At 48.5% G+C, this 12,303-nt stretch overlaps 1 protein-coding gene across 4 annotated transcripts in view; it reads left to right on the top strand.

Annotated features, from left to right (window-relative positions):
* The window catches only part of PODXL (podocalyxin like), a 45,023-nt gene that overhangs the window by 18,618 nt on the left and 14,102 nt on the right, over nt 1-12,303 (top strand). For all 4 annotated transcript variants that reach the window (XM_077783704.2, XM_077783703.2, XM_077783702.2 and 1 more), the window contains exon 2: nt 11,449-12,270. In XM_077783704.2, coding sequence (XP_077639830.2) covers nt 11,449-12,270 — 822 coding nt within the window. The remainder of the gene's footprint in view (nt 1-11,448; nt 12,271-12,303) is intronic.

Raw genomic sequence — 12,303 nt, 5'->3', positions numbered from 1 at the left:
TTATCCTGTCCCCACCATCTCTTTCCGCTGGCCCGTGGATAGGCAGGCAATGTCCGAGTCCTGCCCCAAGCACGACTGGGGTCTGGCAACCTCCCCAGGACAACCAACAGTGGTGGCAGGAGTGGGCAGAGCTGCTGTCTGAGGGCGATTCCTGCTGTAAATCTTTGGGGGAGGTGGAGAGGAAAGGGAGGTGCCAGAAGCAGGGGACAAGGTGCTGCAGTACCACAGCAGCGCTGTGTGCCAGCACAGACTCACCTCCCACTCACCCCTCTCCATTTCTTCCCTTGTGCAAGACCAGCCTGTGACCAGGCTGAGGTCTCCTCGTTCTTTTGGTTTTAGGGTGTCTCCTCTTGCTTTCTGCCCCTCAGGGTTGTGGCTTGGACCTCCTGCGTGCTGGGTCTGCAGCTTCAACCTCCAGCTGAGGATGGCATCCTCGGTTTTCATGGCGCAAGTTTGGGCTTTAGATCCCTGCTGCTAATACCAGATACCAGCTTTAACGCTGCTCTGTGACCTGGCTTTGTCAGGCTGTGAGGTTCCAGGGAAGCCTTTCCTTGTGCTTGGGGTTGATCCTTTTCCTTTAGGAAGAGCCCCTGCCACAAGAAAGAGAAGATTCCCTCCCTTCCTCTTCCTCACTGCAAAAATGAGTGACACTCACAAAAAGCGAGGGGAGTTTTGGCTGCACAACCAACCCACAGGAGCTCTGCTCCACAAGAGCCTTGTGGCTCTCATTGCCTGTGGTATAAAGTCTAGACACGTCGCTGATGCACGGCACCCAGCTTGAGTGACATTGGATGTGACAACTCTTCCCTGGTGCCAGCCAGCTGGCAGAGGTTCAGCTGGCAGGATGAGTAGCTCAGGGCCAGCTCCATCCCTGCCTTGCTCAGCAGGACCCAAATATGGATCCAGCCAGCTGGAGAGGAGAGCAAGGTGAAGAATTTCATCCCCCTGTGCCACCTGACAACCTGTAGGGTGCTCTCCCCACTGCCTTCTTTGGTCCTGCCTTTCTCCATGGCAAAAACTGTGAAAAACTGATTTTCAGGGAGACCTGATTGTGGCCTTTCTGTATTCAAGGGTGCTTATAAGAAAGATGGGGACAAACTTTTTAGCAGGATCTGTTGCAATAAGACAAGAGATGATGGTTTTAAACTGAACAAGGTTTGATTTAGAATAGATACAAGGCAGAGATTTTTGAGGATAAGGGTGCTGAGATGCTGGCACATTTTGTCCAGTGGAGCTGTGCATGCTCCATCCCTGGAAATGTTCAAGACCAAGTTGGATGGGACTCTGAGCAACCTGATCTAGTTGAAGATGTCCCTGCTCATTGCTGGGGGGTTGCACAAAATTTTAAACATCTGTTCCAACTCAAACTAAGCTATGATTCTATGATGTGACATCAAATCTGACATCAACCAAAGCTTTCCATGCCCAGGAATTAGGAAGGGCCAGCCTCAGCTGGGGAGAAAGGTCTGCCCCATCCCTGATGTTTGGTCAATGCAACATTTACAAGCTTTTTTTCTGGGGACCATAATGAAATTTCTCCTGAATTAACTTTCCTAAAGTGTATCAGCTCCCCCTCCTCAGGTTTAAGAGCTGAGGAGAGCTTGATTTAACTTACTTCATTTGGGCTAAATTAAACAAAGACTGATTTAAAGCTGAACAAGAGTGGCCACCTGGTGGGTTGTGTGCACTTTGACTAATCCACTCTGAAATCATACCTCCTTTTAATTTTAGATTAATTTTTTCTGAGTAGCACTGTGTAGACAAGCCATCAGGGTGAATAAAGATCAGCTCCTGTCTCACGGCCTCACGTCCTCACTCCTTCCCAAGCTGTCTGGAGTGAAGTCCTCCAGGACAAGCCAGCCAGGGATGATTCATCTTTCTGGGGTGAAAAGCAGAGGGAGGAACTTTTTCTCTGTCTCAATGAATAAATCTTTGTCCCCAGACACCCTTGCTGATGAGCAGCAGGGCTGGAGAAAGGAGGTCAGGTCCCCAGGAGGGGCTGCTGGGATGTGACAGCTCAGTCCTCAGGAGCAAAGCTGATCCTTTGGCCAAGCAGTTCATGGTGTTTGCTTCTCCAAAGGTCTCCTTCCCACCACCTTGACAGCTCCGCAGCTCCTTAGTGCTGGAATCAACTCGTGGCCCAGCCCTCAGCCTTGGGGAGAGGTGAAGTTCCTCCAACACTTCTTCCACCCCAGAGAGAGGTGGCAAAGATAGATGGGACCCTCATGTGGTCAAGGTGGAATTGCCAATCTGGCAGCCCCAGTCTTTAGGTTCTTCTCATGGACCTGAGATTCCTGCCCAAATTGAGAAAAATCTAGACTTTTAAGCCTTTCATTAAAAAAAAAAAAAAAAAAAAAAGGCCTTTTTAGCGCTCATGTCCACAGACAAAATCCTGAAAGACCATATTAAAAACTTACAATATTGAAGAAAAACCCCAGATATTCAGTGTATAACAAAGTTCTGTATTCTTACAGCTTTCCTGAGGTTTTCAGTGTTGTGTTGACTCATGACCGCTGCTTTGAGACAGAGGCTCTGTGCTTTACCTTGACCCAGAGAGATTTTCTGGCCCATTTCTTGGTGTAAACCTTGAGTTTCTTCCAAATCCTGTGTGACTTTTGCAGAAATAGAGGGGGTCTCAGGGCTAAATGTACCAGACACTGTGTCCTTCAGCAGTGGGTGATTGATGCTCTCTTGGTGCAGGCCACAAATCCTCCTTCAAAGCAGCAAGGTCATCATGGGATAGCCCCACTCCAATGGTACAAAGAATTCGGGAGAGGACAGAAGCATGGCCATGTTCTGTGTTTTGGAGGGCCTGGTCAGGCTGGGACATGAGGCATTTTTGGCTCGTGCTCCCCTCGTTTCTGCTCCAGCAGTTCTGGTGCCATTTCCTACATGACAAGGTGAATTATTAAAGAAATATTGATATTAATCTAGTACCGATATCCAACTGTGCCGGACAAAAACTCTCTAACAATTTAAAGTTAGAAAGTGTGTGTTTATTGTATGTGGGATTGCTCCCAAATCCACACCACAGCTTCCAGGTGATTACAGAGCCCTTTTATCCATACAAGTATTGAATACCCAAAATAAAAATCCATATTCATCATTTTGGTTCATCCCATTCCTCGCTTCATATGCTGATCATTTCAAAATCTATTAAGCATGTGCAGTTTGTCCCTTGAAATGGGTCGGTGTCCCTTTCATGGGGAGGAGTCCCAAAATGAGGAAGTAAATGAAGTTTTCCTTGTTCTGGCCTTTCTACCTTTTCAATGCAAATATGACAAATGAACTCTTGGTAGAACTCCCATTCCTCGTCTTCATTTGGTTTCAGAACAGAGGAGGCTCACAATTGTCTTATGTTCCTAAAAGCTACGACAGTTTATATATTCTTCATTATAAACCCAGCTAACTAAACATTGCGCTGACAAACAATCAATTATTAGTTAACTACTAACTCTTAACTTCATCAAGGCCTACTCATTTATTTTAATTAACTCCAGTAAGGCTAATCTTTAGCTAAAATCTTAACTCTTCTAAAATCTCTAAATTCCTTAAAGTTTATGTTTCAGAGGTGTTTCTGGCTGCAGTGACCCCAGCTCATTCTGCAGCCTGGGAAGGGCGCAGGGCTGGAGCCAGGTCCCTTAGAAATCCCATCGTGGATAGGATGGAAGTATCCTCTTTCCCCTGATGGAAAGGATTATTTCCAGGCTTAGTAGTGAAAAATGCCTGTGGGTTGTGTGGATAGAGGTGGCACGTGTGTATGTGTTTGTTTGATTCCTTGACAACCTCCTGTGAAGGATTTCGGAGCCTTCATTTTCCACAGTGGTCTTCCTGTCTCCTTCTGATGGCTTTTTTCTTTCCCCTTCACTTTTTAGATAGCCACAGGTTCTCCATGAGAAGAGTCGTGGAGACACAATCCTAAATAGGATGTCCTATGTTTATCCATAAGAGAGGCTGGACTTCCCACTGCTGGCATTCCTGGCTGGAGCTGGCCATGGGATGCAGAACAGCCTGGGATGGACCAGCTGAGTTCACTTGAGTGAAAAATGCCACTGATCACAAATTTCTGGCAAACCCCAGACGCTGAGGAGAAATTCAGAAGAGTTCCAAGCGTGGCATGAAGGACAATCCAACGACAATGTTTTTGAGAAGGTGGGAGTGAGGAAAGCTGAGATATTCCTGCTCCCTCAAACCCACTGCCTGATCATTAATTAGTGCAGCAAATGAACCCATTTCTGCCTCCCCAGATGTGGTTTAGAGGGACCAAGGGAGTGAAGAGGAGACGAGTCAGGGTTGCAGGAGGAGTGTGGGGAGGTGTGCCTTGGGATGATTATTTTTAATATTTGTCACACTTCCAAATGAAACAGCAGACAAGCTGAGCTGGCTCAAAGACTTGCAGAAAGAGCTGATGGGGAATTTGTTAATGAAGCAAGTTTGTCATCAGAAAATGCTGGTTCATCAAAACCTGGGTTCTGGGGACATGTGTTGCAGTCCTGGCAGGAAAAGCGTATCAGGCTGCGGGTGGGTTTCTTGGTTGAAGCCAAGGAGGTTTAAAAACTGTTGTGTGAATAAAATAAAGCCAGGCAGATCTAACAGAGGGGGTGAAGCAGCCAAAGCTCACGTGAGGTTTGCTTCAAGTCCTGCTCTTTGGGCTTCAGGGTTACTTGTACTTGGTAAAAATAAGGAAAGCGTGAATTTTTCCCCGTCTGGAAGCAGAGTGGCATTTTGGCTACTATAGGGATGTGATTCACTGCAAAATGCTGCAGACTTAGAGTCCTCAAGATGATGCTAAAATGCTGTGATGACATTCTCCAGATCTCCTGCTGAGGGGTATCTCTAGGCTGGCAGTGGAGTAGGAAGCCCTGGATGCTCCTCTCCATCTGGAAATGAGGCAAAACTGCTTGGGGCTTGAAGCACATCCATTTCTTCCCCCTGCCCTGCTCGAAATTCAGACAGAAAGGGTCTGTTGGGAAGGGTTTTCAGGGCAGAGGCTGTGGCTGCAGATTCCTTCAATTTGACAGCTGAGAGGAGGGCATTTGTCAGCATTATTGCCTCGACCTCACTGTCACTTCCATGCACGATGTAAAGAGCTGCAATTTGAAGAGAATTTTCCAGTAGAGTCTTTTCACAGCAGGGCAAAGGAGGCTCCCTGCTGACAATAAACCCAGTGGATTCAAATCAGAGTCCAGGCACACTCATTTCATAGAACCATAGAATGGTTTGGTTTAGAAAAGACCTTAAAGATCATCTCATTCTGACCCCCCTGCCATGGTCAGGGACACCTTCTGCTATCCCAGGGTGCTCCAAGCCCTATCCAACCTGGCCTGGGACACTTCCAGGGATCCAGAGGCAGACACAGCTTCTCTGGGCACCCTGTGCCAGGGCCTCACCCCCCCCACAGCCAAGAATCCCCTGCCCTGACCTGCTGCCCACACTTCTTTGATGCAGCCCCTCCCCAGGTGTTATTGCAGCACTAGTTATACCTGGCCATTAGATCTCATCTTTAACATTTTGCAGAGCAATTCCATCAAAACTGTTCTGCAGCAGTTTTTATTCTGGCAGGGGTTTGGAGAGGATATGTCTTCACTGGATGATTGGACTGATGGATTAGAGGCAAACGTTCTGCCAGCTGCTGTTGGGCCTTTCCCCATCCTCTAACCCAGGAAGCCAAGTTGATCTTTGGCCTGGGTGAAGCCATTTCATAAAGCTGATGGTGAGGCTGGCAGCAAAGGGGTTGGGTGATGCTCATTGGGAAAGCATCCCAAGACATGGAGAGTGCCAGGGTGGTGTGTAAAACGTCCTTGTACCACATCCCTCACTAAAATCTCTGCAGGCAGCTCAGGAAGACCCTGTTTGGATCTCATTTCTCCCTAAGCCAATGGAAGGGAAAGAGCCTCTGCACAGGCAAAACTAAAAACCCTGTGAAGTAACCACTTGCTCCGGTAGCTCAGCTTAATTCCAGGATAAATAACACTGTTCTGTGATATTCTGCCCATCTGATCCCTCTCACAGTTTCAAAAGGAGGTGACAGATTTCCTGTCCTCTGCAGTGGCTGGGCTCTGCTGCACCTCAGACATGGCTGCATTGCAGCGGGGTGGATAAAGCCCTCCTTGCTCCCAGGAGCTTCTTGCAGTGCAAAGAAAAGTCCAGGAGCTTCCTCACTCACTTTGGCAAATGCTGTCCCCTAGGAAAGCCACCCCCAGAGCCTCAGCCCCTGCTTTGCCTTTGATGAACTCAACCCGCTGCCCCTGTTCAATCAGGAAAGGCTGCACAAAAGGGGAGGAAAATAGGAACTTCCTCAGGGCCTGGCTTACATCCCTTCCCCTTCCCTGGGCTGCTCAGGCTCCTTAGCTTTCTCATCCCGCCTTGGGAGGAGCAGGAGCTGCCCGGTGTAAGGCTCCGAGCCGGGCTCAGCCCGCCGGCACGGGGTGTGTCACCCACCGTTTCCTAAGTTATTCTTTTGAGTTTCCTTTTCTCACTATTAATAGAATTTCAGCCAATATCTGAGCTGTTTCAACGAGGTGGATGGGGGGAGGCGGGGGGAGGCGTTACCAAAATAGGAAGCGGGAAGCTGTTGGGGAGGGAATTAATCAGAGGAGCTGCTTGGAGAGGGAATTAATCCCTGGCTTTGGGTGGGCTGTGGGAGGATAGACGGGACGTGTCCTTTCACTTTGCATTTTGAGCCTCTTTGATTCACTTTTTGTGCTCCAAGCCTTGACCTTTCCAAAAATGCTTCTCCCCAGCCTGCAAAATTCCACGTACTCACTGCACTGAGGTTACAACCAGAGCATCTCTCCATGGCATGGTTAAACTGGAAGTGAGACACTTGAGATTAGATATTAGCTGGAAATTAGTAGGAAATTTCTTGCTGTGAGGGTGATGAGGCCCTCAGAGAAGCTGTGTCTGCTCCATCCCTGGAAGTGTTCAAGGCCAAGGCTTGGAGCATCCTGGGATAGTGGAAGGTGTCCCTGCCCATGGCAGAGGGTCGGACTAGAGGCCCTTCAAGGTCCCGTTCAACCCAAACCATTCTGATTCCGTGAGTTAGAGGTGGTGCACAGCAGCTCAAAGATGTGTCTGGAACTGCTATTGCAAGGAGCTGTGTTAGCACAAAGCAGCTCACCTTTCCTTTTATATTTTGGGTGACTTTTCACATCCCACCAACCCCTGGTGAGAGAACTCCCACACCATCCCCATCCACACCCACAGGGACACTTCCAGCCTCCCAAACGGGCTGAAAAAGCTTGTCTGGGTAATTAGCAATAAGGGAAAGTTGTGTCCTGGCTTCCCCATCCCAGACACAAAGTTGTATCACAGGCCCAGCCATGGGCTACACGTATCCGGACATGAAATCATGTTTTTGCAGCGCACTCATTTCCTCCGCTTGGCCGCCGAGCTCGCGGATGCGTGCAGGGCTCGCGCCCTCCTCCCACAGCTCTACCCCACACCCAGCACCAGAGCTTTGGGGTTTCTGAGGGACACATGCAAGAAGAGAAGCGCAGACCAACCCCCAAGTCAAAATACCCCCAGTAGCTTGCTGAATCGCTCTTCTTTTCCCTAAAATAGGGAATTGGTGACGGTCTATAAAAGTGAAATTGAAAAAGCGGCCTTGGAGTGCCAAAATGCAGCCAGGAAAGTCAGGGGCAGGTGGTTTTTTTGCTGCCTTCTGGAAAACAGGGTGAGGGACTCTGGCTGAAATTCAAGTGGACTTTCTTTTGAGAAGTGTCTCCTCTGGGTAAGGGGGTGATAACTTTGAGGATCTCTCCTCCATCCTCCTCCTCCTCTCTCATATATGTCTTAAATCATTTTATCTCGGGCTCATGGCATGAAGGGGTCACTTGTCCCCTGAAAAAGGACTTACTGTATCTTTTGTGAGTGATTTTCATGCTGAAGGGGCCCCACACATAATCCTGTCCTGTCTGGCTGCTCTTACCAGGGGTTTTCTCCTCCTTCAACCAGATCCTTTTTGTTTCTTCTGTTGGGGACAGTTGTCAGGCAATACTGGCCACCAGCCCAGGCAAACAGGGGCTCATTACCAGTTCTTATCCCTGAGTCCACCACTGAAATTTGGCACAGCGAGGGAGGAAGATTGAAAAAAAAAACCCCATCTTCTGGCATTTGAAAGAGATACAGTACATGTGGAAGGAAAACAGTGACTCCTGGGACTGTGGTGCTTGTTCTGTAGTTGTTTCTGCTTTGAAATTAAGTTTGCAATGGGTTTGCCTAAGCCAGGTCTTCCGTGGGTGGTGATCCTGCAAGACACCAAAAAAAAAAAAAAAAAAAAAAAAAAGCAGCAATTTTTCTAAATGAAATGCATTTTTTTTTTCCAAAACTGCAGTGAGACAGAGTCCCTGGACAAACAACAACATTAAGCTCAGAGCAATAAAGCTGCAGGAAGGTATTGAGCCCCGTGACTGCAGCAGCACCTGGTGCAGCAGCAGTGAGAAAACAGTTTAATTTAACGCAGCAAGATAGAAAAGGTAAATTTTGCTGACAGAAAGGTGCCCCAAAACCTGCAGGAGGGGTGTGGAGATGGATGTTGCTGCTCCTCTGTGGGAGAGGATCTTGCCCAGCTGTAGCCACAGACCCTCTCCACTGGTGTAGTGTAGGTCCAGCCCATGATACTTGACCCCACTTAAATCACTGGTTCTGACCTAATGAGGGAGAATAAATGGATTTTTAACATCTCTTGACCTTAGTGAAGAGGAACACTAGAAGTGGATGCAGAGATACGGAAAGATAGAAGACTAATGAGATTTTTGGGTGCCAACTTGAGTCTCTTGAGGTTCTTCTCCCAGTCATTTTTTTGGGGACTGTGTCACTCTGTGCCCAGAATAGAGCTTTCTACCACCCAGCCAGGACTAGCCTGGAGGATGTCACCAGATCTCTCCATTAGCAGAACAACCCCTTGCTTTGGGCTTTTGCTCTCAGTTTTTTGTAAAAGTGATAAAATCCTATCTGCATCTCTCCAGGGTGGGACAGGAAAGTGCTGGGGCAGGGATCCTGGTTCCTTGGATCACAGGGTGGTCCCACATGGCCACCAGGACTGGCCTAGAGCCAAAGCATGGTCTTGTCCCCTTCTCTTGGGCTGAATTAAATTGAATTGTCTTTTTGACCTCTGTTTGGAGCCTTTAATTTCTGCCCCTCTGGGATGAGGCTGGGGCATGAAGAAGAAATGAGAGCAGTGGGGGAATTCCTCCCTCCTCCCTTTCAACCCATTCTTTCTTTACATCTCTTTTGTATTGTTTCCACCTTTAGGGGATTTTTTTGTACCTCTTTTTTTGTCGGACCCCCTGTCAAACTTTTACATCCTATTTATGGGGCAGACCCATTTTGTGGATGCCTGGACTCTCCCCAGCTTGGTGCAACCATCACTGACAATTTAAGCCACACAAATTGATATCACAGCTAAGGAGGTGGTAGATCAAAATTCCCTCCTATCTTTGGCACCTGGGGTTTATCTGTCAGGACCCCATGATGGTGTTTTACTTCTTTACCTTTTCTTCTCCTGCAGACACTGGTCAGCCTATAGGAAATATGACTTATCTCCACAAAAGCCCTTTTCCTGCAGATGTAATGGAAATGTTTTCTCACAAGCCAAGTGTTTCCTAAAATAATTCATGCTGCTACTTTCAGATGCACTCACATCTTGATTGTGTTTCCAGGAGTGGCTGCTCTTGGTGGCTGGTGAGGAAACCATGTTTTGGGAGGAGATTTGAACTTTTACAAAGGCATGGAGTGACACGACAAGGGGTGATGGCTTTAAAGTGACAGAGAGCAGGGCTAGATGTGATATTGGGAAAAAATTCTTGTCTGGGAGGGTGGTGAGGCCCTGGCACAGATTGCCGAGAGAAGCTGAACCCTGAAGTGGTTGCCCCATCCCTGGAAACGTTTGAAACCAGGCTGGATGGGGCTTGGAGCACTCTGGGGCAGTGGAAGGTGTCCTTGCCCATGGCAGGAGGGGGTGGAATGAGATGATCTTTGAGGTCCCTTCCAACCCAAATCAGTCTTGTGGTACTATGATTCCCCTGAAATGGTCAGGAAGTTGTATGAGCGGATCAGTGTAGGTGCATTCCTACTGAAATATTCTATATTCCATTCCTTTCCTTTCCATTCCCTGTTTGGATGTCTATGCAAGGCCCAGCTGTAGCTCCTCTGCCTCCTCCAAACCCACTCTGTCCCCAGGCAGTTCCCACAGGAATCCAAACTTGTTGCAGCCTCTCAATCCCAAATCCCACTCCCCAGGTCCTTCTCAATGCAGATCCTGACATGGTGGGGTTAAATTTTCCCAACAGAAACTTGAGCTTGATCAGATATTTGATGCACAGTCAGTGTCAATAGGCTTTATAAGAGAAGATACTTTGCCTGTGTGCCAGCACAGAGGAACAAAGCAGATCTCTGGAGAGCAGCATTAGGCTAAGAGTCAATCCTTGGAAGTGTGACTCCTGTTTTGGAGTGTTGGAAATAATATATGAATGCTTCATGGGGGAAAAAAATTATAGCAGTTCTTCTCACAGTCCCCAAATAGAAGAACCTTCTCTCCAAATCAGGTCATTGCTTTGACTCCAGAGGGATCCATGGATAAAGTGGCTCAGCCCATGTTTCCTGAAAGGTGAAAAATTGACTAATTTTTCCAGGGATGAATTTGAGTAAGCGCCCAGAAGTGGTGGTTGCCACATAGAGAAATTCTCTGTGGCCATTGATGGAGCTCCTGCAGTGATTACAAACAGAAGAATAGACCCCAGTTTTCATACTGGTTTAGCAGTGAAAATACCCCATTTTGGCACCGCAGCACATTGCAGAGCTCTCTGCAGTGGGAGAGTTCTTTCTTGTCAGGTGAGTTGTCCTTCAGCTGCATCTCCCACTGAGGAACAGCTTCACCATTTGAAAGTTGTCTTCAGAAACCAAACACAGATCTCCTTGCATGTGATAATGTGAGGTAATTGTTTGGGTTTAATGATCTTGGAGGTCTTTTCCAACCTTAATGATTCCGTGATTCTGTGTCACCTCATCCCTTCAGGGATGTGGGAGACCCTCATGACAGGGATGGACACTTGCAGTCAGTGCATCCCTTGGCTGTCTCCTTACAAGGGCTGGACCTTGTTTATTTTGGGAACACTTGCAGGGCTTTGTGTGGAAGCTGGTGGACCTCCCATCTGAGGGAGACCTGTGTCCTGAGACCCAGCAGGCCTTGTCTTCCTGCTCTGGCTCTAAAGTCCTGTTAGTTTGACTACGTTAGGAGGTTCCTCTTGTCCTCTGCTCTACTTCCTGCTGGACACAGTGATACCAGAACATGGAATTTGATATCACTTTGGAGAGCATGAGGCAAGCCCTGAGTGAATGACTCGTGGTTTATACCAGTGTTTACTTCTACAAATACACATTCTGAGGGGAAACCAAGGGCAGTTTCCTTAGTTCAGCGTTTACTTTGGCGTTTTCACTTTTCCCCAGGTGTCAGCACTCAGGATGATGCGGATTCTGCAAACCCAGGAGAAACCTTGACCATGAAAACCACAGAAACCACCACGGTGACCACAGCTGCTAGCAAGAGCACCAGTGAGATCTCACTAACCACCACATCACCACCTACCACACTCCAAACCACCACCACTACCACGATTCCACCCACTGTGGAATCCACCTCTACTCAAAGCACCGTCGTTACAACCAGCGCGGGAACGTCACCGTCCTCCACTGCCACGTCACCTACCACAGTGACAGAGACCGCCCCCACAACGCTGAGGACCACATTGTCTGCCACCACCACCCCATCCCCCACGTCTGGGCAGGACAGCTCCCCACACAGCACCACCAGCCCCACACCCACCCCTGCTGCAAACTCTGCCACTTCTAGACAGCCCAGTAGTGCTACAGCCAGCGTGGGGAGCTTGGGGACCACCGCTGCTGCAAAACCTGTCATCACTAATGCAACCACTACCCCAGGAGCTGTAGGAGCTGTTGGCACATTCTCTTCCACCACAGGGCCTTCAGTAAAGCAGCCTTTGGATCATTTGCCTACCACCACTGTGAGTACCACAGTGCCGAGAACTGACCCCTCCCAAAGCTCCAAGGAATGTCTTCTCCCTCCTCCACAATGTGTCACCAAGAAGCCTTCTCCTTCTCCAAGTTCTCCAGCCCCTTCCACCAGTCCTGGAAGCACCAAGACTTCTGTTACGCCTCCGATTGGATCCCCCTCCCTCACCACCACTCCGACGCCACAACCTGGCAGCAAAGACGCGGTCCCAGCAGCCACCGTAACAACTCCTGGGGCAGGTAACAGGAGACAGGAACCTTGGTTTCTGGGTG

The sequence above is a fragment of the Lonchura striata genome, chromosome 1A (genome assembly GCF_050655825.1).
Source record: "Lonchura striata isolate lonStrDom1 chromosome 1A, ASM5065582v1, whole genome shotgun sequence".
Lineage (NCBI taxonomy): Eukaryota > Metazoa > Chordata > Aves > Passeriformes > Estrildidae > Lonchura > Lonchura striata.
This window is presented reverse-complemented; position numbering and strand designations above follow the sequence as displayed.